The sequence below is a fragment of the Salvelinus namaycush genome, chromosome 8, assembly GCF_016432855.1.
Source record: "Salvelinus namaycush isolate Seneca chromosome 8, SaNama_1.0, whole genome shotgun sequence".
Taxonomy (NCBI): domain Eukaryota; kingdom Metazoa; phylum Chordata; class Actinopteri; order Salmoniformes; family Salmonidae; genus Salvelinus; species Salvelinus namaycush.
In genome coordinates, this window is record NC_052314.1 from 12,067,846 (window position 1) to 12,093,203 (window position 25,358).

A 25,358-nucleotide genomic window follows, 5' to 3' on the forward strand; every position below is an offset into this window, starting at 1 on the left:
AGGATTTCAAGGACCCGTGGGAACCCTGATGAGGGTTCTTTTTGTCTCCACTGACCATTTCCACATTCTCCAATTTTGGTGGGAAAAGACCCTTTGTTCTACTAATATCTCTCCTTCCATACAGCTTGGCAAGGGAAGGTATTTATGATCAGCATAAAACTGGCCAACAGACCCAGGAGGGGGAGGGGGTCTTCAGACCTTTGCCTAGCGGGCACCACCGATCTCCATCTTAGGACTGGCAAGTCATGACACTAGGGCAGTGTCTTAAGTGGTGCTGTAGTATTAGAAGGGTGGAGAAATTAGGGTAAAAACTTCAGAAAAAACTAAATGGAGACTGGCATCACGCTTACATTTTTATTAAAAGGACCAACAGAATAACTTTACAGAAATTATAAAATAGTTAAATAACTGCATGCCACTTACAATTGTTTACAACGGAGTTTAGAGTGCAGATGTCAACTACTTTTGTTTTTATTGCTTTACAAGGTCGTCAAAGAGGTCACCAATTCCCTAGACAGACATTTCAACTTATGTTCATCCCCCCCATTCCTTCCCTCATAAAACTTGTAGTGATAGACAACATGGAGGGGGAAAAAAAGGATTTGGATAGTCCATCTGTAGATGCTCTAGAGACTATCAGTAACATTTCAAATATCTACTAACCCTAATCTTAACCCTTACCCTTGCAAACTGTTACTTATCAACGATGTTTGTTGATAGTATGACCCTCTGTAGTGTAGGGATGGGCACGGTTATTCCAATAACTGAACGGACCTTAGTATTCGATTACTTTGAGAGTATTCATTTTTTATAAAGAAAATAGCACAACAAATGTTTTTAAAGGCTTGGTCTAAAATTAACATTGTTACATAGCCTACAAGGATTTTAATAAAAACGTTTTACATAGCCTACAAGGATTTTAATAAAAAAGTTATGACAGTTAATAGTGCTCCCCATAAAAAAGACACACTGGTAGCCAACGTGAAGCTTGTTGTTGGTCAATCAAAGCGGCGCTACAGTCAGAGGCTCTGTGTAGCAAGAGAAGTGGGAGATTTATAATCAATGCAAAATGGAATTAACATTAGGGAATTAAGTTGGCTAAATGAGGAGTCCGCTACAACGAGAAACCATCAGGTAGGCTGTTTAATCTGAAAGGAGTTGTCGAGAATTAGCTTTGCTACTTTAGCTAGCTTCTTTACATCAATTTTATGGAGTCAAGACAGGCACTACCAGATGGTATGATAACCTATGGCAGCAACATGCTCGTCTATCTAACCTGCGTGAGTCTGTTTGGCTACCCTCGCTCTCCCGCCGTGCCACACAGACTGCCACAAACACACACCAGCCCCTGCTGCCCCAACAGGCTCTCGAGTCACGCGGGTAAGTCTCCATTGAAGTTTAAAAATATTTTTTTCTTTAAGCACATTTATTTAGACTATCCAGATATCCGAAATAGTCCGGATATTATTCGAAAACTGAAATAATTTCAAATGCCTTCCCTGCTGTAGAGCATATGCAGATGGACAATACAGACTATCCAAATAAAGTGACTCTGAAAATCTTCAATTAACAAAAAAAGCCAAATAACTGTCTCCAGATCGTCTCCTATCCGGTTCTTTATCATGACCAGAACATAAAACTGATTCTGATTCAAACCCACCTCTGCAAGTTCTGCATACGCTCCCCTCCCTTTCCATCTTCCCACCACTATCTTTTGACCTGAGTGTACAGTAATGCTGTAATCTCTTCCCCATTTCAAACGTGTTCCGATTTCAAATGGGGAATTCCGGAACCTACTCAAGAGAACTGGATCTGCTGCACTCCGGGAATCTGGAAGAAGAAAAGGAGGATACCTAGTCAATTGCACAGCTGTATGCTTTCAAATCGAAATGTTTATTCTGCATTTAACCCAACCCCTCTGAATCAGAGGTCAGGGGGGTTTGCCTTAACATCAACGTCATCGGTGCAGTTATTGTTGGGGGTTAACTGCCTTGCCGGCTTGGGGTTTCAACCTTTCGGTTACTGGCCCAACGCTCTTAACCGCTAGGCTACCTGCCGCCCAGAGAGAGAGAGCAGAACTAACATGTAGAGATCTTTGTTTCTCACTTTTTTTTATTGTCAGCTGCAAGCCATGTTTAGACATTTATGAACGATTTATTGATTAATCATGGTTTAACAAGTCCCGGGGTGCACAGTTGTGTGTACTTGTGGTGGTGGGGGGTGAGTCAGATGGCCCCTGTGCACATGGTTGTGTCCCCAGAGAGGTGCGGGACGGGACGCCTGTGCCACTGCAACCAGCGCCCGCCTGATGGTGCAACTCATCACTCTCACGTGTTTGGTCTTAATGATTACATGAAGCGTGGAGAGTAGACTCAGGAGCAACCTTACCTGTTGGTACGAGGTGGTGTAAACCATGACATTCTGTTGTCCATCAGCAGTTATTATTCCAGCAGGCAACTGGTTCGCTGCAAAAGGAAACAGATTTATACTTCAGATTATGGAGTTACCATTTCCATGAAGTAACGTTCTGTCAATCACTGTTACAAATTAATAAAATACATTTTAAACATACACTGAGTGTAAAGTACTGCATAAATTCTGATATGATAACTCCTGTTGGATTCTAGCTTGAAATATACTTATTCATGTTATCATATCAGAATTTATGCAGTGCTTTACATGTATAAGAAACATACAGTACCAATCAAAAGTTTGGACACCTACTCATTCAAGGGTTTTTCTTTATTTCTACATTGTAGAATAATAGCGAAGACATCAAAACTATGAAATAACACACATTCAATCATGTAGTAACCAAAAATGTTAAATCAAAACGTATTTTATATTTGAGATTTTTCAAAGTAGCCACCCTTTGCCTTGACAGCTTCGCAGACTCTTGCCATTCAACCAGCTTCATGAGGTAGTCACCTGGAATGCATTCCAATTAACAGGAGTGCCTTGTTAAAAGATAATTTGTGGAATTTCTTTCCTTCTTAATGCGTTTGAGCCAATCAGTTGTGTTGTGACAAGGTAGGGGTGGTATACAGAAGATGGCCCTATTTGGTAAAAGACCACATCCATATTATGGCAAGAACAGCTCAAATAAGCAGAGAAACGACAGTCCATTACAATAAGACATGAACGTCAGTCAATCCGGGAAATGTCAAGAACCATTAAGCGCTATGATGAAACTGGCTCCCATGAGGACCGCCACAGGAAAGGAAGACCCTGAGTTACCTCTGCTGCAGAGGACACGTTCATTAGAGTTACCAGCCTCAGATTGCAGCCCAAATAAATGCTTCACAGAGTTCAAGTAACAGATACATCTCAACATCAACTGTTCAGAGGAGACTGCGTGAATCAGGCCTTCATGGTCGAATTGCTGCAAAGAAACCACTACTAAAGGACACCAATAATATACTTGTTTGGGCCAAGAAACATAAGCAATGGACATTAGACCGGTGGATATCCAAATTTTCGATTTTTGGTTCCAATCAACGTGTCTTTGAGACGCAGAGTAGGTGAACGTATGATCTACGCATGTGTGGTTCCCACCATGAAGCATGGAGGAGGAAGTGTGATGGTGCTTTGCTGGTGTCAGTGATTTATTTTGAATTCAAGGCACACTTACCCAGCATGGCTACCACAGCATTATGCAGCGAAACGCCATTATCATTCGATTTCAACAGGATAATGACCCAACACCTCCAGGCTGTGTACGGGCTTTTTGACCAAGAAGGAGAGTGATGGAGTGCTGCATCAGATGACCTGGCCTCCACAATCACTCAACCTAAACCCAATTGAGATGGTTTGGAACACAGAGTAAAGGAAAACCAGCAAACAAGTGTTCAGCATGTGTGTGAACTCCTTCAAGACTGTCATCAAGTCAAAGGGTGGCTACTCTGAAGAACGTAAAAATATATTTTGATTTATTTAACACTTTTGGTTACTACATGATTCCATATGTGTATTTCATAGTTTTGATGTCTTTACTATTATTTTACAATGTAGAAGTAAAAATAAAGAAAAACCCTTGAATGAGTAGGTGTGTCCAAACTTTTGACTGGTACTGTCAAGGAATAGTAAAGAGGAACTTGGTGTGTGGAAAGTTACTGAGTGAGAAAAGGGAAAGTGCAGAAAGTTCATATTCAGTTCAAATATACAGTGAAGTCAGGAAGTAGTCAGACCCCTCGACTTTTTCCTCATTTGTTACGTTACAGCCTTATTTTAATTTTTTTATGTCGTTAATCTACACATGACAAAGCAAAAACAGGCTTTTAGAACAGGCTTTCCATTTTTTTATTTTTTATTAAAAATAATATATATAGAAATATCACATTTACATAAGTATTCAGACCCTTTACTCAGTACTTTGTTGAAGCACCCTTGGTAGCGATTACAGCCTCGAGTCTTCTTGGGTCTGACTATACAAGCTTGGCACACCTGTATTTGTGGAGTTTCTCCCATTCTTCTATGCAGATCCTCTCAAACTCTGTCAGGTTGGATGGGGAGCGTCGCTGTCCCGAAACCACTCCTGTGTTGTCTTGGCTGTGTGCTTGTTGTCCTGTTGGAAGGTGAACTGTTGACCCAGTTTGATGTAATGAGCGCTCTGGGGCAGGTTTTCATCAAGGATCTCTGTACTTTGCGCCGTTCAACAACATTTATCTGGTCTGAAAAGTCCTTTAGGTGCCTTTTGGCAAACTCCAAGCGGGCTGTCATGTGCCTTTTACTGAGGAGTGGCTTCCGTCTGGCCACTCTACCATAAAATCCTGATTGGTGGAGTGCTGCAGAGATGGTTGTCCTTCTAGTCTACAGTCGTGGCCCAAAGTTTTGAGAATGACAAATATTAATTTCCACAAAGTTTGCTGCTTCAGTGTCTTTAGATATTATTGTCAGATGTTACTATGGAACACTGAAGTATACGAAGTTGATGCAAAGAGTCAATATTTGCAGTGTTGACCCTTCTTTTTCAAGACCTCTGCAATCCGCCCTGGTATGCTGTCAATTAACTTCTGGGCCACATCCTGACTGATGGCAGCCCATTCTTGCATAATCAATGCTTGGAGTTTGTCAGAATTTGTGGGGTTTTGTTTGTTCTCCCGCCTCTTGAGGATTGACCACAAGTTCAATGGGATTAAGGTCTGGGGAGTTTCCTGGCCATGGAACCAAAATATCAATGTTTTGTTCCCTGAGCCACTTAGTTATCACTTTTGCCTCATGGCAAGGTGCTCCATCATGCTGGAAATGGCATTGTTCGTCACCAAACTGGTCCTGGATGGTTGGGAGAAGTTGCTCTCGGAGGATGTGTTGGTACCATTCTTTATTCATGGCTGTGTTCTTAGGCAAAATTGTGCGTGAGCCCACTCTCTTGGCTGAGAAGCAACCCCACACATGAATGGTCTCAGGATGCTTTACTGTTGGCATGACACAGACTGATGGCAGCGCTCACCTTGTCTTCTCCGTACAAGCTTTTTTCCAGATGCACCAAACAATCGAAAAGGGGATTCAGAGAAAATGACTTTACCCCAGTCCTCAGCAGTCCAATCCCTGTACCTTTTGCAGAATATCAGTCGGTCCCTGATGTTTTTCCTGGAGAGAAGTGGCTTCTTTCCTGCCCTTCTTGACACCAGGCCATCCTCAAAAAGTCTTCGCCTCACTGTGCGTGCAGATGCACTCACACCTGCCTGTTGCCATTCCTGAGCAAGCTCTGTACTGGTGGTGCCCTGATCCCGCAGCTGAATCAACTTTAGGAGACGGTCCTGGCGCTTGCTGGACTTTCTTGGGCTCCCTGAAGCTTTCTTCACAACAATTGAACCGCTCTCCTTGAAGTTCTTGATGATCCGATAAATGGTTGATTTAGGTGCAATCTTACTGGCAGCAATATCCTTGCCTGTAAAGCTCTTTTTGTGCAAAGCAATGATGATGGCATGTGTTTCCTTGCAGGTAACCATGGTTGACAGAGGAAGAACAATGATTCCAAGCACCACCCTTCTTTTGAAGCTTCCAGTCTGTTATTCAAACTCAATCAGCATGACAGAGTGATCTCCAGCCTTGTCCTCGTCAACACTCACACCTGTGTTAACGAGAGAATCACTGACATTATGTCAGCTGGTCCTTTTGTGGCAGAGCTGAAATGCAGTGGAAATGTTTTTGGGGGATTCAGTTCATTTGCATGGCAAAGAGGGACTTTGCAATTCATCTGATCACTCTTCATAACATTCTGGAGTATATGCAAATTGCCATCATAGGCAGCAGACTTTGTGAAAATTAATATTTGAGTCATTCTCAAAACTTTTGGCCATGACTGTGGTTGCAATTCTAAAGAGAGAAACTGTAGATTCTTCTAACAACTTTATTATAAGATGAGCAAAACTGGAGTATTTTAAAAGTTCAGAGTAGAAAATCCAATGAAAAGAGTTGGCTCTCTCCTTTTATAGAAGGTACATCCTCTTATCTATGTGACAGTTAGCACATGTGCAGAAACAGGGCCGGGGAACAGAGTTGTAAAAAGGAATTTAGCTCATCTGCGCAGATCAAGATAGCTGACATCGCCACCATTCTCTGTTCCTCCCTGCAATTCCCACATAGCTAAATTCCTGTCCATTGTAAACACAGGAGGTCACATACTGCTGTGGGACCCAAACGGCTCATAAATCTGTACACTCAGACTTATGACGAAGTCACACAAAACAAGTTTGTATCAGTAAAAAATACTAGCATATAACAACGGATAATTCTTTAAGTAAAAAACAGCATAGTATGTCTAATTAAACAGCATAGTACGTAATTAATTTCCTCCACATATAGCAAGTATTTCAAGTTAGAATCCAACAAAAGTAATAAAATGTAGAAAAAGGGAAGGGGTCTGAATACTTTTCAAATGCACTGTATTATTGTTGAATATGAATGTCCCTAAGGAGGGAGGCAAAGTGCAACAGTCTAGTTTCAGTTCTTGATAAGGCAGGCCAGATGCTGCGGAACCAGGACTATGAGGGATGAGCAACTCAACTCGATTGAAGGTTAACAGTTGAAGAGAGAAGATACTGCTGGAAGGGGACCCACATCGAAGAACATCTGATTACAGTCCTATCGCACACATACATACTCACTTCCACGCCCATGAGGGTCCTAGAGTTAGGCAGGGCCATAACACCAGTAAGAGGAACCTACTGTGGTTCTACCTAACACCAAAGGACGGGTTCTCTTAGACATGCAAGGTGTCTCCGCCTAGTCGGAAGGTATAAAGATGTGTTTGTGTGACTTGTATGTTGTCTTTGCAGCTGTATGACCCAGTGGTTGAATAAACTTGGTTTGAGCTTTTTACTGTTTGTTGAAAACTTAACAATCCTCAGGGTAAGAAATTGCCTGGGGCCCAGGGCTGGAGAACTGCAGTAAATAAGGCCATCATGGCAACTAGACCATAAACTAGCTTATGATCCTGTAACATGAATAACAAAGGAGTACATGTATGCATTCAGCACCTCTCATCTAGGCCTAATCCTAGAGCTTTTAACAGTGTTGGAGGATAACAGCAAATGTTAATGATTTCTATTGGGATTGAGACCCCACTTACCGAAGCTGTCGTCTGTGAGTTCTTCTCCGAGTCCCTCTGTTACAGATATGCCGCCGATTCCCTTCTCCCCTTTCATCGCCTACGGATAGAGAGAGACACATTGAGAACTTGTTAGGGTTATGAATTGAGCTGTATTTCCACAGCACCAACGGTGTGATGCCTAGAAAAGGACACAGCGATAACCAGACCTTTGTGTTTGAGCCAAGGCTCAAGGATAGTGCATAGCATATGAACTCATACACACCAGTCTGGAGAGCATGGCATGAGTTATGGCACTTGGCGCACACACACTTCCTCTCACCTCTCGGAACTTCTGTAGGTAGAGTTTGAGTGGCTCCACGTACATGTCAAAGCCCAGGGTGGACATGGCAAACAGGATGTCCTCTCCGTTGATGGTCTTCCTTTTCTCTTGGTGACAGCGCTCGCTGGCCTCCGATGTGATGAAGCTGATGAACTCGCTCACACACTCCTGAACACACTCCTTGGCATCTTTCGCTATCTGGACAGAATTAATAGGGGAAGGGGGATTTAGGTCAACATGCAGCCAAAGGTTGATGTGTAAACTACATTCAGGGCCGGTTTCCTGGACACAGATTAAGCCCAGTCCTGAACTAAAAAGCACGGTCATTGGAAAATCTCCGGAAAGTGTGTCGGGGAAATCTAACTCAGTGTTCACATAAAAATCCATATTAGGCTTTACAATAATTTACAAAAAGACATATTTAAAAAAAGATCTATTTAAAATGACAAAACATTTTAAATAAACAACAAGTAAGCATCTTTAAAAATAACTTGCAGTGTTTTGTGTTGGGGTTTGTCATATGTGTCTGTTGATGGATTTGGTAAAAAACAGATGGCCCTGTCAACCTGACCTGTGCAATTTATCAGGCATCGAAGCTGTGCTTTGGGTGGGAAAACACTGAACTAAAGTTGGCAGCAAACCTTTGAGACATTTACCACCTGGAACTAGGGAGTACCAAGAGTCTCAAGGACATGTAGCCTACTGTATGAAGTAGAATCCACAGTAACTGGAAGGGTGAGTATTATCAGTGTGACTGGTTGATGGCCAAGAAATGGACACAGCAATAAACCCTTTGTGTTTGGGCTAAGGCAGAGGAGAAATACATCAACACTGGCAAATATTCAGTCTTGAAAGAAGATACAAATGCAGTGTGTCCTTGGTGACCTGAAAGGCGCTGCTGTGCTTAAATTGAGCATTTCCATACAGGATTTACCCCAGTGTTTTACCCAAAAGGCTCAGACTTTTCTGTTTCCATCTACGCGGGCCGGCTCCCGTGTCTCACTGAGCCATGGCTCCGGCTGACCTGCTCTCACTTGGCTCTAAAGGCAGGCCACTGGTACTAGGGCTGGGTGGTATACTGTATTTTATGATATACCGGTATTGATGCAGGGACTGGTTTGAGTTTTTACTTTACCTTCTATACCGGTATTTAAATGTTTGGTTTGTTAAATGTGATACGCCATGTGTAATGTCAATTTTTATAATTTACTTCGCTACTTGAGTCATCTCTCTCCTCGCCACTCTCCACACAGACCTAGCCACGCCCCTTGTCACTCAAGGAGCGCATTTGATGTTCCTCAACCACGAGACACTTGCGTTCAGTCTACATGGCAAACGCAGCAAATGCAACAATGTTGATGACAACAATGCTGTTTTCACTTTACTTCTTAATATAAATCCACTAGCGTTCTATAATGACAATATTAGTTTGTGTTTCTTACATCAGCAAACAGCTAGTTTGTCATTTCTTAGCAAGTTGCCCTAGAATCTTGTGAGACGCTAATTGTTAGCCGCTAATGCTAATATCTAGCTAGCTAATAAATGTACTGAGTAAGAGCAAACATAGCTAGCTAATACAGCCTGATAATACCAGTGATGGTGTAGACCTAAATCAGCATGTTGTTTGTGCAACAGTATCTTCTAAATCAAAGAGGAATATGCAAAGCAAGAATATGTTAGCTACATGAAGCAGCTAAGAGAACACATGCAATCTAGCCAAAGCTTATAGGGTCCCCTAGGAAACACTTATCACAATAACTCCTCCCTGGCATTTTAATTTGTCGTCATCTCAAACAATGTATTCAAAGTGCCCACTATTATATTCTAACTATAGAATTAGAACAGTCATCTATTTCCATGATTCCAACAGTTTTGCTCGCAAGTCAAATCGCAATTGCAACATTTGGTTAAAAATAAGTCCAAGATTATTTGCCCATATCGTGCAGCCCTACGTGGCAGTGTGGAAATTCTCAATTGAGCAATGGTGTAAAGTACTTAAGTAAAAATACTTTCAAGTACGTACTACTTAAGTCGTTTTTGGGGGTATCTGTACTTTACTATTTTTGACAACTTTTACTTCACTACATTCCTAAAGAAAATACTGTACTTTTTACTCCATACATTTTCCTTGACACCTAAAAGTACTCGTTACATTTTGAATGCTTAGCAGGACAGGAAAATGGTCCAATTCACTCACTTGTCAAGAGAACAGCCCATGTCATCTACTGCCTCTGATCTGGAGGACTCACTAAACACAAATGCTTTGTTTGTAAATTATGTCTGAGTGTTGGAGTGTGCCCCTGTCTATCTGTAAATAAAAATAAATAAAAAATGGTGCCATCTGGTTTGCTTAATATAAGGAATTTGAAATGATTTATACTTTTACTTTTGATACTTAAGTACATTTTATCAATTACATTTACTTTTGATACTTAAGTATATTTAAAACCAAATACTTTTAGACTTTTACTCAAGTAGTACTTTACTGGGTGACTTTCACTTTTGCAATTTTCTATTAATGCATCTATACTTTTACTAAAGTATGACAATTGGGTACTTTTTCCACCACTGCAATTGAGTGCAGGAAATGCAGAAATGATAAAAGTGCTGAAATTTGTTTTGGTTGAAGTTGAATTGAACAGTATAAAACAATCATAATGGAGACAGACTCATTGAAATAACTTAGAATGTATGTATGCTTTGCCACCCTAGGATCACTCACTACTCAAAGCAAACGTAGAACTTTTATTATTCAAAAACAAAAAATACCGTCAAACCGTCCATTTTTTAAAATGTTTTTTATTTTATTTAAACGCCATGATATAATATTTTGGCCATATCGCCCAGCCCTAACTGGTACTTTCACCTATCATTTACATAACAAGGGCTAACTGAACTAACACTTTCTCACAAAGCAACCATTTTGATTATGCAGAGGTTGTTGATTCCGCTCTTGTCGTAGAAATATTTGCTCAATAATATTTCTCAGATACCGGAACTTGTGAATTCAAATAGACTTTATTACAAAGTAACAAGCCGAGCTGGTTCATGGATCAACTGACTTTCCAGCCTCGGCACACACTTTCTATAGTTTTCATCCTTACGTCACACACATAGTAACTCCTCTTTATGTTAATGACTCATCCCCTCTGGCATTTAGCCACCATTATCTTTTTGCCTTGCACTCACTTCAGCTTGGTTTCCATTTTCTTATTGGCACAGACATTAGGGCATAGATTCTATTGGTGGCGTAACCATAGCAATAGTACAAAAATAAACAGACACGCACAATCCCAAGCAACATGCATGTCTAATGTTGCTTAGGTAATACAAACCTATGCTCCTAATGCATGTCTAATGAGCCTCACTGGACTACGTAATGGCGTCCCTTAGCCTAATGACCCAGACACATATGGCTTCCCTTAGCTTAATGAACTATTGATTAATGGCTTCAGAGTGCACGTCTACTGACCCAGACACATATGGCTTCCCTTAGCCTAATGACCCACACATACATATAATAGTTAAGCTTGCATTGAATCTTCTTACTCCTCTAAGATGTATAATGTCCACACATGTGAAGAGTATTGGGAATTTTCTAGTACAAGTCCTCACTTTCAGCCCTAACTATGGAAACACAATTTCACTAGTATAACATAAGGGTGTATACACTGGGGTAACAGTCAAAAAGGAGCAACAGTGTACTCAGTCTAAGTGTTTCCTCTACCATTGCATAGGTTGGATGAGTCCTTCTCACTTCAAAATACATAGCCTCAATTTGGTTATGATAGTACATAAATATGTTAACGGTTAGCCGCCGAAATACATGACCAATCATGCTTATCGGTCTACAGGTTAATTTGCATTATTTTGTGGAATTAAATTGGCACGTGTATTTTCATTAGTCATCATGCATTTTATTTATCACACGTGCACAGCATACAGAGCCTAGTTTGAGGAGTAGAATAGTCTACCACCTGTCAGACAGTGCGAGAGTAGGTCCTCAAAAAGCCTGTAGGCTACTGGAGTGAAACCTTCTTTTGTAATCCCAGTCATTGCGCAACAAATAACAATTCTAAATGCAATCGGGTGTTAAAAACACGATTAAAAGGTGCTATTTTTGTTTTCTCTCAACTCGTAATTAAAGCGCTCCTTCCATTCGCTATTCGGATGCATAGGCTATAGCCTGCCTACCGTTGACTTTCAGCACGTCACCCACCACTTCGCAATGTGAGAAGTTTAAGGCAGTATAATTGTTTGAAACCTGAATTTACTTAACTTCAAATAATGAAGCATGTCTTACCTTGCTTCAAAGTAGCTTTGTGAAAATCCATCCATAGAAACGGGGAGGCAATTATTTTATAAAGACTTCCTCATGCCATTAACCAAATTTCTCTCCTGTTCTATTGACTTTCTTTTGTTGTCCAGAAGCTGAAAGGCACAATCCTAGACATATTAGCAATCCATCATAGTAGTTGCTATTAGATTCCCCCTCTTTCTACACTGAACTAAAATATAAATGCAACATGTAAAGTGTTGATCCCATGTTTCATCAGCTGAAATAAAAGATCCCAAAAAGGTTCCATAAGCACAAAAAGCTTATTTCTCTCAAATGTTGTGCACAATTTTTTTTACATCCCTTTTTGTGAGTAGTGAAGCTGATTAAACAGGATGGTCATTACACAGGCGCACCTTGTGCTGGGGGCAATAAAATAAAATGATTGCAGGGATGTCTGTGGTGGAAAATGAGTCATGCTAGAATATTCTCATTATTTGCTCGTTTTTTTCCCTAACCTGATACAAACTTGTCTGTGTGACTTAGGCATAAGACTGGGCGTATAGCTAAGATCCGTTTGGGTGCAACCGTCAGCTGTAAGGCAAACTTGCAGAAAGGAGCACATAGTGTGAGCTGTGGCAAATGCAGTTAGACAGTTGAGCCCTCGTGCCATCTTAATCTGCAGACAAACCAATCGCTTTTTACACACTATGTTCTGCCCATTTCCACACATCTGTTAAACTGCCACGAAGACAAAGAGGTTGTACTTCCTATGAAAGCCGAGAGCAAACTTTGTTCGTTGGGCTTTTAACTCTGCACTATTGAGTGATTGTTGATTGCTCCATTTTTGGTAATCTTATAATAAAGTTAGTTGCTGTTTGAGGAATCTAGTCTCCCTCTTATATAATTTTTCGACAATAGGCATGCCATTGTTGATGTTTCCATTAAGCTATTAATGAAAAATGTCCAGTCCTTGTAGTATCAGAGAGGAAGAAACCAAGCGAAAGGTTTTACTCTTGCCCAAATCTGTCCAAAATAAGCCCAATGGGAATATTCTATGGAAATATTTTGGGCCTAAGCTTCACCTCCCTTCCTGCCTTGGGACTCCCCCCATTGTTAGGGCGGAAACATAAGCATCTCGTCATTATATACAGATCTCCGATAGTATTCTCTGTTGGTCAAGTCATTTGACTGTTTGGGAGAAAAAAAGAGAAAAAAACTTGACTGTTTAATGAGATTCAGTCGGCAGCAAAATTATACGAAATTTGCATCCCTAATAGTCATTTAGGGGTGTTGGCAGCCCTAGATGATTCTGTGGTCTATGTATCTGGCTTTGTTGCTGTTTCAATCTTGAATTGTGTAGATTTATGGACTCACAGAATCCAAATACCTGTTAAAAGTAAAATAAATAAATAAAATAAAAAGATTAAATAAATAAATAATAAGCAAAAAAAGCAAAGCAAGTCATGCTCCATACCTTTCCTGTCTGTGGAACAGCGTTCTTCATGATGCGAGCCACGTTAGCGATTGGGAGGTAGATGTCCTGCTCACGGAAGTTTTCCTTGCTGCCGTTGCCTTCCTCATGGTCATGCAGGCTCTCATCACAGTCATCTGTGTCAAGGAGAGGGGCATGTTACATCTACATATTTTGCCTATAAAAATCTTCTCTACTTCTATTCACCAAGCAAGTTTAGTCTGATTGAGATCAAGTCTACATGTGACTTGATCCATGTCAAACATTGTCATTTAGAATTACTACAGTAAGTAAGCCTGATTATTTGTGAAGCGCCTTTGAAAGGTGGGAGTGCCCATGTCTGTATCTTTATATAGGGGTGCTCTGATGGTGTCCTGCATCATTGGGATACCATGTTATTCTGAAAAAGGGATTGGGACTGTGCACGTCAGAGAATAGGTAGCTGGGTTTCTCAACTCAACGCCGTGTACATCTCGGTGGAGTTGGGTTGAGACGACTGTGGGCGGAGTGTACCTCCGACTACAGTCAGTGGTTGTATTTGATTAACATTTTATTAAAAAGTAAGGGATTCCAGCAAACAGGCAGTGATTGGGAGTCCCGTAAGGCGGCGCACAATTGGCCCAGCGTCGTACTGGTTTGGCCGGGGTAGGCCGTCATTGTAAATAAGAATTTGTTCTTAACTGACTTGCCTAGTTAAATAAAAAATAACAGGCATGCAGAGGACAGAAAAAAGGCACAGAGTGGACAAACAAAGGAACACGGCAGTGGAGGCTGCTGAGGAAGGACGGCTCATAATGGCATGGAACAGAGTGAATGGAATGACATCAAACAATGTTTCATTCCGCTCCAGCCATTACCACGAGCCCGTCTTCCCCAATTAAGGTGCCACCAACCTCCTGTGGTACACCGTAAGGGTTTAAGAATTTCGATTTTTAGAAGTATAGCCTGACAGCGACTATGTAGTCGGAGATACAGTCCACACACTCGTCTCAACTAAATTCCATTAATGTAGAGTTGAGAGACTCAGCTAGAGAAGAGGGTGCTTCTGTTCTATATCGTGGAGCTCCGCCCCATAGGGGAGCTCTGCTCCTAGTGGTTTACCCCACTGCCTAGGCAGTGAACAGCCTGAGAGAAAATTATGCACACACCTGCAGCCAATAGGAGAACAGGTGTCCCTATATAAGGGGATGCTTCCCCACAATCAGCCTCCCATAATCTTCAGCAACAGGACTGGACTGAAGAAGCCTAGAAGAGAAGAGAGAAGTCTCAGGACGAACCCGCTGTCGATCTCCTGGTCTCGACGTCGTCCTTTATGAGCATGCCTTTTCCACCCCCAAAAGCTCTTTTAACCTGTTTGGGCTGCAGGGGCAGTATTGAGTAGCCAGATAAAAGGTGCCCATTTCAAACGGCCTCGTACTCAATTCTTGCTCGTACAATATGCATATTATTATTACTATTGGATAGAAAACACTCTAGTTTCTAAAACCGTTTGAATTATATCTGTGAGTGAAACAGAACTCCTTTTGCAGCAAATTTCCTGACAGGAAGTGGAAAATCTGAAATCGATGCACTCTTCTAGGGGCTGCCTATTAAAGTCCTTGTTATTTATTAGTTTAGATGCACTTCATACGTCTTCCACTAGATGTCGACAAGCAGTGAGAGAAGAAATTGAGTGTGTAACTTGATCTGGCCTCGAATTACAGCTCTTTGTATGACGTGTCACCAGTTTCCTGTTTTCTGGAGAGCGCGAGGAGGCACCTGGATTTGCCTTCTGATAAGCTGACGTTATGGATGACTAATATCTCCGGCTTTGATTTTATTTGATACATGTGACCATATCATCGTAAAGTATGTTTTTTCAATATAGTTTAATCAGATTATTGAAATTTTTTCGGGAGTTTTGCCGTGTTCCGTTCTCTGAGTTTGTTGACGATGGAGAGATTGGCGCCACTTGGCAAGTGTGCTTGCTAAATCGAGAGGGAAAGGCCGTTCTAAATCCAAACAACGATTGTTCTTGACAAAGGACCCCTTGTCCAACATTCTGATGAAAGATCAGCAAAAGTAGGAAACATTTTATGATGCCATTTCATATATCTGTCGTACATGTGAACTAGTCGTCGGCGCCCAGCTTTTGGGTACTCTATCTATACCCAACGCTGTATGTCGTAATGAAGTTATTTTTTGAATTCTAACACGGCGATTTCATTAAGAACTAATGGATCTATCATTTCCTATACAACATGTATTTTTTAGTTATGTTTATGAATAGCTATTTGGTCAGAATATGTGTGTCAGAAAAAGTGTCAGAAAAATATCCGGACGTTGTGGGAAAAAGTAGCTACGATAGCACAATGTATAACCACTGATTTCAGCTCTAAATATGCACATTTTCGAACAAAACATAAGTGTATGTATAACCTGATGTTATAGGACTGTCATCTGATGAAGAATATCAAGGTTAGTCAAATTATATATCTTTTACTGGTTTGTTACGATCGCTAACATTTGCTACTGGGAAATGGCTTGTGTTTCTGGCTATTGTGGTAAGCTAATATAACGCTATATTGTGTTTTCGCTGTAAAACACTTAATAAATCGGAAATATTGGCTGGAATCACAAGATGCCTGTCTTTCATTTGCTGTACACTATGTATTTTTCAGAAATGTTTTATGATGAGTATTTAGGTATTTGGCGTTGGTGTCTGTAATTATTCTGTCTGCTTTCGGTGCAATTTCTGATTGTAGCTGCAATGTAAACTATGATTTATACCTGAAATATGCACATTTTTCGAACAAAACAGATTTATTGAATAACATGTTATAAGACTGTCATCTGATGAAGTTGTTTCTTGGTTAGTTTGGTTGGTTCTTGGTTAGTTAGGTTGGCTTTGTGCATGCTACCTGTGCTGTGAAAAATGTCTGTCCTTTTTTGTATTTGGTGGTGAGCTAACATAAATATACGTGCTGTTTTCGCTGTAAAACATTTTAAAAATCGGACATGTTGGCTGGATTCACAAGATGTGTATCTTTCATTTGCTGTATTGGACTTGTTAATGTGTGAAAGTTAAATATTTAAAAAATATATATTTTGAATTTCGCGCCCTGCACTTGAGCTGGCTGTTGTCATATTGTGGGCGGCCTCGGGCTTGCAGCCAGAAGAAGTTAAAGAGCTCAGTGTCGCTGCGCCACTATGGCCGCTACAGACCCACTCAACTTATGTTTTGTGTGCTTGGGTTCACAGCACGCTAGGGGCGGCCTCACAGATCCCCCAGAATGCCATTGCTGTGCCCTCCTTTAAAGGCGAGGAAGCAGCAGTGGGCGTTTAACAGGGTAGATCTCCCTCTGGAGGACGCCATGTCTGTGCTAGCCTCAGGTTCTGAAAAAAGGCACCCTACTGACCGAGGCTGAAATGATTAATAAAGAATGTGTTCCATCTGACTTTGTCACAAGAGAACCTCTTTCCCATAACAAACTTGAGACCGTTCAGGTTCCTTCTCTCTCTCACATCACTCGGGTGTAGTACAGCCCACTATGAGTGCGTAGCTGAGGACGTTGTGAGTGGAAATGACATGAGGGCAGCAAAACAGACGCTCTTGATGAGCCGCCATGCTATACCTCATGAAAACCCAAAACCATACACTCTCAGGAGTAATGTGGATAAGGGTTTGAGGAACATCTTGCGTACACAGCCCCATGTTGGGCCGATGACGCAATCGCTGTTGGGGGACGGCGCACTAACTCAGGCAGATGCCTCAGTGTAGCTCAGACCCGTGCTGCGTTCACAGAGGACTGGAACCACAAGGTGTATAATGTGTATAACCAAAGTGTTGGCGCCCCCGTTTCTCACAGAACGCGCTAATATTTCCTCCCCTTTTCGAGGAGGGGCCCACCTTGGGCTGTCCCACCACTTCGGTGTCGAGGGACAGCAGCCGTAGATGAATACAAGTCCATCCTACTGTCTGTACCAAAGCTTTGCGAGCTCCCGCTCTCAGAGCATTACTACGGCACTTTAGAATGCTTACGACAAAACGTCTGCTGGAATGTATCCACAACAAGGACTTTTGTATATGCGTAGACCTAAAGGACGCATACTTTCATATGCCGGTGCATCCGCGTCACAGGAAGATTCTGCATTTCGCCTTCCAAGGGGTGGCGTACGAGGATGCGCCCTGACACCTCATCTTTTCCAAATGCATGGAGGCGGCATTGGAACCGTTGCGTCGTTCAAGGATAAGGCTACTAGTCTACCTAGACGACCTACTGGTTCTCGCCCCGTCAGCAGAGCTGGCGATTGCACACACGACACAGACAGTGATTAATCTCACACGTCTGGGGTTCGCTGTGAATTGGGAGAAGAGCGCGCCTTTGCCCAGTCATCGGATTGTCTACCTGGGGTTACAGCTAGACACTGACCATGAAGGCTCGAATTTTGGATCCTCAACGGGCTGCCTTATTGCTAGCCCTACAAAGGTTTGATCCGAACCGCACGGTGACGGCGCATTCCGTCATGACACTTGGGTCTCATGTCGTCTACCCACTCCGTGGTTCCGCTGAGACTTTTGCACATGCGCAGAACACAGCGATGGTTTGCCCAACTACGACTGGACCCAGTGAGGCACTGTTAGGAATAAATAAATGATTTATATATTTAATGACTAAATGATTTATACGTTTAAAGGATTGTGACATTTAACAGAATTCTACACTGTCTGATAAATAATGTTTCTACAAATTGTGACAAAGAAGTTGTGGCCACTGTGAAACTAATAACAGGAAGTAAGTCTCCCCACCCAGGGCGGGGAGAAACCGTTAGGCTTGCAACAGATGGTGTGATATGTGATAGCATAAGATAAGCAATGTGTATGTGTTGGAATGGAATTTAACAGCAGCTTTGTCCTTGTCAGAGAGGAGTAGGGACATTTTTGATGCTATGACGCTGTGTGTGGTATATAAACTAATGTGCATGGTATTTTGAGCAGAGCTCTCAAGAATAAACGTCACCGGCTATTTTTAACTGGTCTCCGTCTGTTTCACTTCCCCCAGAACCTTACAAACTCTGGGTGCAGACTGAGTGTTTTAATTGAATTGGTTAATGAATACATAGGAATTAAAATTCCTCTAACAGGCACCAACATCAGTTGTTGGTAGTTCCCTTCTCGCTCAGAGCGGACCTGAACTATTGGAGAGACCTGTGTGTCCCGACGCAAGGGGTCACAATGGGCAGTGTCCTCCTACATTCCAGTGTTTACAGAGGCTTGTCTGACTGGATGGGGAGGGACATGTCAAACTCACGGCGTCCCGAGGGAGGACACACCTCCGACCGCCCTTCAACCTCCTGGAGTTGGAGACAGTTCTACTGGTTCTGACCCATTTCGTGTCTACCCTATGGGGTCATGACGTGTTGGTCTGGATCGGACAACCGAACCACAGTAACCTACATACCGTAATTTCTGGACTATTAAGCGCACCCGAATATAAGCCGCACCCACTGAATTAAAAAAAAAAAGTATTTTGTACATAAATAAGCCGCACATGTCTATAAGCCGCAGGTGCCTACCGGTACATTGAAACAAATGAACTTTACACAGCCTTTAAAGGAAACACGGCTTGTAACAAAAATAAAATAGGCTTTTAAACGAAACACGGCTTGTAACAAATTTAAAAAAAATTGCAGTAAACAGTAGCCTACCAAGAAAGTCATTGGTCACTATCTTCCTCCTGTGCACTGAAACCACTGAAGTCATCTCCTTCGGTGTCGGAGTTGAATAGCCTCAGAATTGCTTCATCCGATGTTGGATCGTTTTCATTGTCGCTCTCGTCACTTTCATCCGGAGGCAAATTCCCCGCTGAGTTCATGCTGCCCTCTTCAACACGCAGCAGTCCAGCCTTTCGAAACCCGTTGATGATAGTGGATTTTTTTATTTTTTTTGACAATGCTCCACGCTGTCAGGACCCACTGGCAGACTTGACCATAAGTTGCTCTTCGCATGCGGCCCGTTTTAGTGAAGGATTTCTCCCCACTTGTCATCCAAGCCTCCCACTGAACACGGAGCGCCACCTTAAATGCACGATTTACACTGATGTCGAGTGGCTGCAAATACTTTGTTGTGCCCCCAGGAATCAAAGATAGCGGCATCAGTGAATTTGCGGAAGTTTGAAACTTTTTCCTCGTAGTCGGGAGGGAGCTGCTGACACAGACTCGTCCGTACCCTGATGGACAGGCCTTTACGTCTCATAAATCTTAGACACCAAGATGGTCCACCTCTAAAATCCTCAAACTTCATTGCGGTGGCGATTGTTTTGGCTTTCAGTCGGATCTGCACAGTTGAAACACCTCGGCCGTCTGCTCTCTGTGTGTTGACCCAGTCTTCAAGCTCATTTTCTAGTTCGGGCCATCTGCTTTTCTTCCCTCTGAAAGCTTTTGTTGTCTTTTTGCACTGAGTCAGTTCCTCACGCTGCTGTTTCCAACGTCTTATCATCGACTCATTAAGGCCAAGCTCCCGTGCAGCAGCTCTATTTCCTTTTCCAACAGCCAGATCGATCGCCTTCAACTTGAAAGCTGCATCATATGCATTTCTCCGTGTCTTTGCCATGATGAGGGTGACAAAATGACTACCGTAATCAGAATGATGGGAAGTTTGAGCGCGCTCGATTTACGTCACAATATGTGACGGTGCTCACTTTTTTGGCGGCATGAATCTTGTGAAAGCGGGAAAACCCATAAATTAGCCGCGTCATTGTATAAGCCGCGAGGTTCAAAGCGTGGGGAAAAGTAGCGGCGTATAGTCCGGAAATTACGGAAAATAGCCAAGGACGAGTCAGGTCTCCTGCACTCCACCAGCTGGCAGAGGAATTGCGGCTGTGGGCTCACGAGCACCTTCACTCGTTGACAGCAGCACACATTCCAGGCTATCAGAACGTTGGAGCAGACCTCATGTCTCGAGGGGTTCACAGAGACGACGAGTGAGCTGCACCCCGACATTGTTCTCCAAATATGGGAACGGTTTGGGAGAGCCGAGGTGGATCTGTTCGCGTCACGTGTGAACGAACAGTGATCCCTATGGTTATCCCTACGAGCCCAGGACGAACCGCCACTAGAGATAGACGCCTTTGCGCACTAACCGTGGCCAGATGTTCTCCTGTACGCATTTCCACCACTGTCCTGCATTCTCCCACTGCTAGCCCGCGTGAGAACAGGAGGGCTGTCAATCATATTGATAGCCCCCGATCGTCCAGGGGCTTCGTGGTACGCGGAGATGACTGAAATGTTGATTGCGCCATCATGGCCAATTCCACCGAGGATGCGATGTCTCAGGCGGGAGGCATGATAGAGAAATTGCCTCTAATCGGCCAACCACTGAGGGTCTGCCCCGAGAGGGACAGGTTAGAGCGCTGTGGGTCATCTGATTCAGTAATCAGAACCAAACAGGGCTTGCGTGCCAGTTCCACATCCAGGATGTATGCCAGCAGATGGTGTGCCAGAGAATGTGGACCGCCCGTATGCTGTCAGGTCGAGAGCATGCTCTCTTTCCTACAGTTCATGTTTGACAAGCAGCGCTCACCCTCTGCTATTAAGGTGTTTGCGGCAGCGATTTCAGCTTGTCGTGAGGGGTTTGGCAGAGACACCATCTTCAGCCACCCTCTAGTGAAACGGTTTCCATTGGGAACGCCGCGACTTAGGTCAACACCTAGAGCCACGCTGCCCAAGTGGGATTTAACTTTGGTACTTGAGGCACTCAGACGACGTTTGAGCCAATGAATCAAATCCCCCTCAAGATGTTATCTCTGAAAACGGCACTGTCGCTTGCTTTGACTACAGCCAAGCGCGTCAGTGATTTGTGTGCTCTTTCGACGAGACAGGACTGCCTTGCCATAAATGCCGATTTGAGCCGAGCGGTGTTACGTCCCAACCAGGCATTTATGCCGAAGGTTATTAAGAGCTTATAAAGGTCACAGGTCGTTGAGCTGTCGGCCTTCTCCCCCCTCCCCATGCGGAGCAGAGAGGAGAGGCTTCATTAACTGTGCCCGGTACACGCCTTGGCGTGTAGCACACAGTGATGATTAGGTCATCGCCTCAGCTGTTTATGTGTCACTGTGCTAGTACACCACTTTCAAAACAGCGGCTGTCTCATTGGCTTCGCAAAAGCATTGAGACGGCTTATGAGGCGCCAGGGCGACCACTGCCTCAGGGCGTAAGAGCAGCGGCGCCTACGGCCCTTTTCAGAGGAACCTGGGTACAGGATATTTGTGCAGTGGTCGTCACCGTCTCCTTTTATCCGATTCTACCTGTTAGACATGTCGTCTAACTCTCTAGCTCGTTCTGTACTCAGCGTGGCTGAAGGAAGAACTTGAGTTAAGAAAAGATGCAGAACGACTGGGCATCGTTCCCATTAGGTCCACTCTTTTTGTCAAGGAGAGACGTGTGCGACATGACCTTTGTCTGACACTGTCAGTACAGCTGGGAATATCTAGACTGCCCACCAGTGTATCACTGTGTTGGGGCGGAGTGATGAGGCAAATAGTACTGTAACTAGTATTACTTCACTATTAAACCGGTCAATGAATTTGATAGAATATTGAGGTATCATCCACCTGCTGAGGCAGAGTAGTTGGCCCAAATTCAGTTGTTATCTGCCCACGAATTATTGGCTTAACTGGTGTTACAGTACTATTAGACCAATCTTTTAATATTGACAGAGTTATGAGTTCATCTATCTGCTTGTACAGATTATTATGACTCGTATTCAACTGCCCCTAGACATTGGCTATGCCTCTCGACTGAGTAGGGCGGATTAGACCGAGGACGCAGTACATTGTAACACAGTCTGTTTTCACAGTGTGTTACAGTACTGCGGGATTTGGTCGCAGCCACTGCTGGGCCCGACCTTTTCATTAAGTGTTAGGCTCGGCAAGGAGTACATTTTGGAGCGTTGCGCTCCGCCTTAAACCACTAGGAGCAGATATCCCCTATGGGGCAGAGCTCCACGATATATAGAACGATAGTTACCAGAGTTGTAACTCCAGTTCTATGAGTGGAGCGAAGCCCCATAGGACTTAGGCCCTGCCGACCCCCAGTCTCGCTGAATATTTTTCTTCCTGGAGGCTGATTGTGGGGAAGCATCCCCTTATATCGGGACACCTGTACTCCTATTGGCTGCAGGTGTGTGCATAATTTTCTCTCAGGCTGTTCACTGCCTAGGCAGCGGGGTAAACCACTAGGAGCAGAGCTCGTCTATGGGGCTCCGCTCCACTCATAGAACTGGAGTTACAACTCCGGTAACTATTGATTATGGTGCTTGGTCTGTGAAGGGAGTTCCATCACTTACCATCCTGTGACTGGAGAACGTAGTGGCTTCCTGCCATGTACTCCCCTGGCATGCCCAACTGAGAGGCATCTGTGGTTGAACCGTCTCCCTCCATCTATAAACACAGACAAAGAATTTATAAGCCTGTTCTTTTTAGATCATGATTTAAGAAATACAGAAGGATTGACTGTATGCTAAACTGGTTCAGCTACATTAACAAAACACTGTCTGGATGAACTATCCAAATAGTCAATCAAAAACTGAACGCACAGGTTGTATGTATCTAACTAACATTAGCCATGTGCACCACACTGTAGGCTGGACAGATGAAATTTTTAACAATGCTTTTTTCTGATAAAAACTAGTTCATTGCATCCGCCGTGGAGCTCAGTTTCATAACATTACCATATGTTCCAGCTGCCTGCCGTTGTTTTGAAGTAATCACAAAAATACAGGTCTTATTTTAGGGCATTTTTCACCCTGCCAGCTCCTGTTAGTTCTATTGAGCATCATGGCACCAACTCGCCTTCCAAACTTCTATTCCCAGCTTATTGTTTTACCGTTGCCTGCTTTGCTATTGTTGGCTATGGAGACCTGCCCACATTGTTCACAAAAAATGACTCATGGAACTCTGAGGTCGTTCCATTGTTAACTATAGGGAAATATAGGTATGTCTGTCTATTTCGACAAATATCTCACAATGTGTATTTAAAAAAACAACAACATTGATACCATTTTAATCATGACAATACACTCTAATTATGTAATGCTGGACTGTGTATTTCGTTGTTATCAAACGCTAGCCCCGAAATACCTTTTGCCCTTGGAACGCTGAGCCCCCCCCCATTGTTTTCCTATGGAGAGGCATGCTGGTATATTTCGCCATGTGTGAATTTACATTTTTTTCAAGTCTTACACCATTTTAAATCATGAGAATCTCATCTTTCTAATTATGTGAGGCTGGGCAGTGTATCTCGTTGTCACCAAACGCTAGACCAGAAATAGTTATAAATTGCTTTTTTTTTTCTCTACTTCCTCGTTTTGCAGACATAATCACACATGGCACCGTCGAGGTGCGGGTGTTTACTTTCTACACGAGTTATTGTTCAGTATCGTACAAATAACAGATTGTAGTGGTAAAATAAAAAGGGATACAATACAATTGAATTCTAAGCGTCTCTCCAGTCAAAACAGGCCCTGCGAACGTTTGATTCCATTCATTTGCTATGGGCTCGCGCTAGTGTTCCAGCTTAGCCAACGTTATTCTGCCATTTTCAGCCTTGGGTGAATTTTGCCTCGTTCTATTGTGCAGCCGAGAATGTAAATCGGCGTAACGTTAACCGTTACAGTACATTGTCATTCTTCCAGTTGCATAAAATCTACATGCGCAGTGATTGTTACTAGTTCGGCCGTGGATGGTCATGAATCGATGAGCCGATTGCTATCCAGTTAGCGTCTAGTTAGGTTTTACCAAGTCAGCATGGCTCTGCTTTGGCTTTTTCTAGCAAACTGCAACATTCCCTTTTGTTCCCGCGTTGATTGACAACTAGCCAGCGTGCAAACAAAAAAGCTAACGTTAGCTAGCCAACTGGCTAGTTAGTACTACTAGTTAGCGTAACTGGCTAATGTTGTACCCAGATAAGCGTGGGGGAACAGTTATTTTTACATAAGAAGAAATGGCTACAGTAGCTAGCTAAAGACGAAAACCCGGACACAACTTTAGCTAGTTGCAATAGCTACCTAGCTAACGTCAGCTATGCTAACAAGCTACTGTCGTTAGCGATAGCAATGTGCGTTACCTAATGTTAGTTATTAACCTTAATAGCTAGCTAACCAACTCACATACAAAGCAAAAAGACTGAATCGATGAGTAACTCACGATTTCGCAAATTCGTCATGTTTACACAATATTCAAGACATCCCGTCTACTTCAACAGTCTGATTTGAGCACCCACATGGCAAACATAACATCTGCCAAATGTAACATGCTAACGTTAGATGTCTTTGTGGAGGGCCTGCTGTGTGACTGAGAACCCATAAGGGGAGACCATTTACTAGCGAGTCCTAGATAGAATTCCTCAACTCGCAGAATTCATTTCTACTTTCCCGCTGCTAATTCCCTCTCACGCTACCATCAAATAAACAGAAACAGTCAAAAGCAGAGATTTCGATTCGAGGTAACGAGAAATCGGATAGCAATCATTGGCCAGAGCCAGGCACAAACCTCCGATACTGCCCTGGTTGGTTAGCTTCTCAAAACGGCCGTGTGGTTGGACAGAAAATGGCTGCGAAGGAACCAGTCCCAGCTCGAAGCTCTGCGTCCCAAAAACACTATCTTACTTTGCCGCTAGGGGAGCAATGTTATCAAATCATAGTTCATTTGTCACGTGCGCCGAATACAACAGGTGTAGGTAGACCTTAGTGAAATGC

The 25,358-nt window shown here is 43.0% G+C and overlaps 1 protein-coding gene and 1 non-coding gene across 3 annotated transcripts; both read right to left on the reverse strand.

The window, feature by feature from the left end:
- Positions 1 to 340: 340 nt before the first annotated feature.
- On the reverse strand, positions 341 to 25,241 carry nfybb (nuclear transcription factor Y, beta b). Of its 2 annotated transcripts, none has more exons than XM_038999279.1 (7): positions 25,153 to 25,241; positions 22,950 to 23,043; positions 13,628 to 13,761; positions 7,875 to 8,072; positions 7,574 to 7,652; positions 2,389 to 2,465; positions 341 to 1,830 (listed from the first exon to the last, which is right to left on the reverse strand). In XM_038999279.1, exons 2-7 carry the CDS (start codon positions 23,041 to 23,043, stop codon positions 1,798 to 1,800), a joined length of 615 nt encoding a protein of 204 aa, XP_038855207.1. In that variant the 5' UTR covers positions 25,153 to 25,241; the 3' UTR covers positions 341 to 1,797. The 2 variants fall into 2 exon arrangements, with proteins under 2 accessions (XP_038855207.1, XP_038855208.1); XM_038999280.1 differs by lacking the exon at positions 25,153 to 25,241 and adding an exon at positions 24,808 to 25,059.
- On the reverse strand, positions 2,220 to 2,332 carry LOC120053082. Its single transcript, XR_005477447.1, has one exon. It is a non-coding gene; the product is annotated as a small nucleolar RNA SNORD67 (small nucleolar RNA).
- Positions 25,242 to 25,358: the final 117 nt, after the last annotated feature.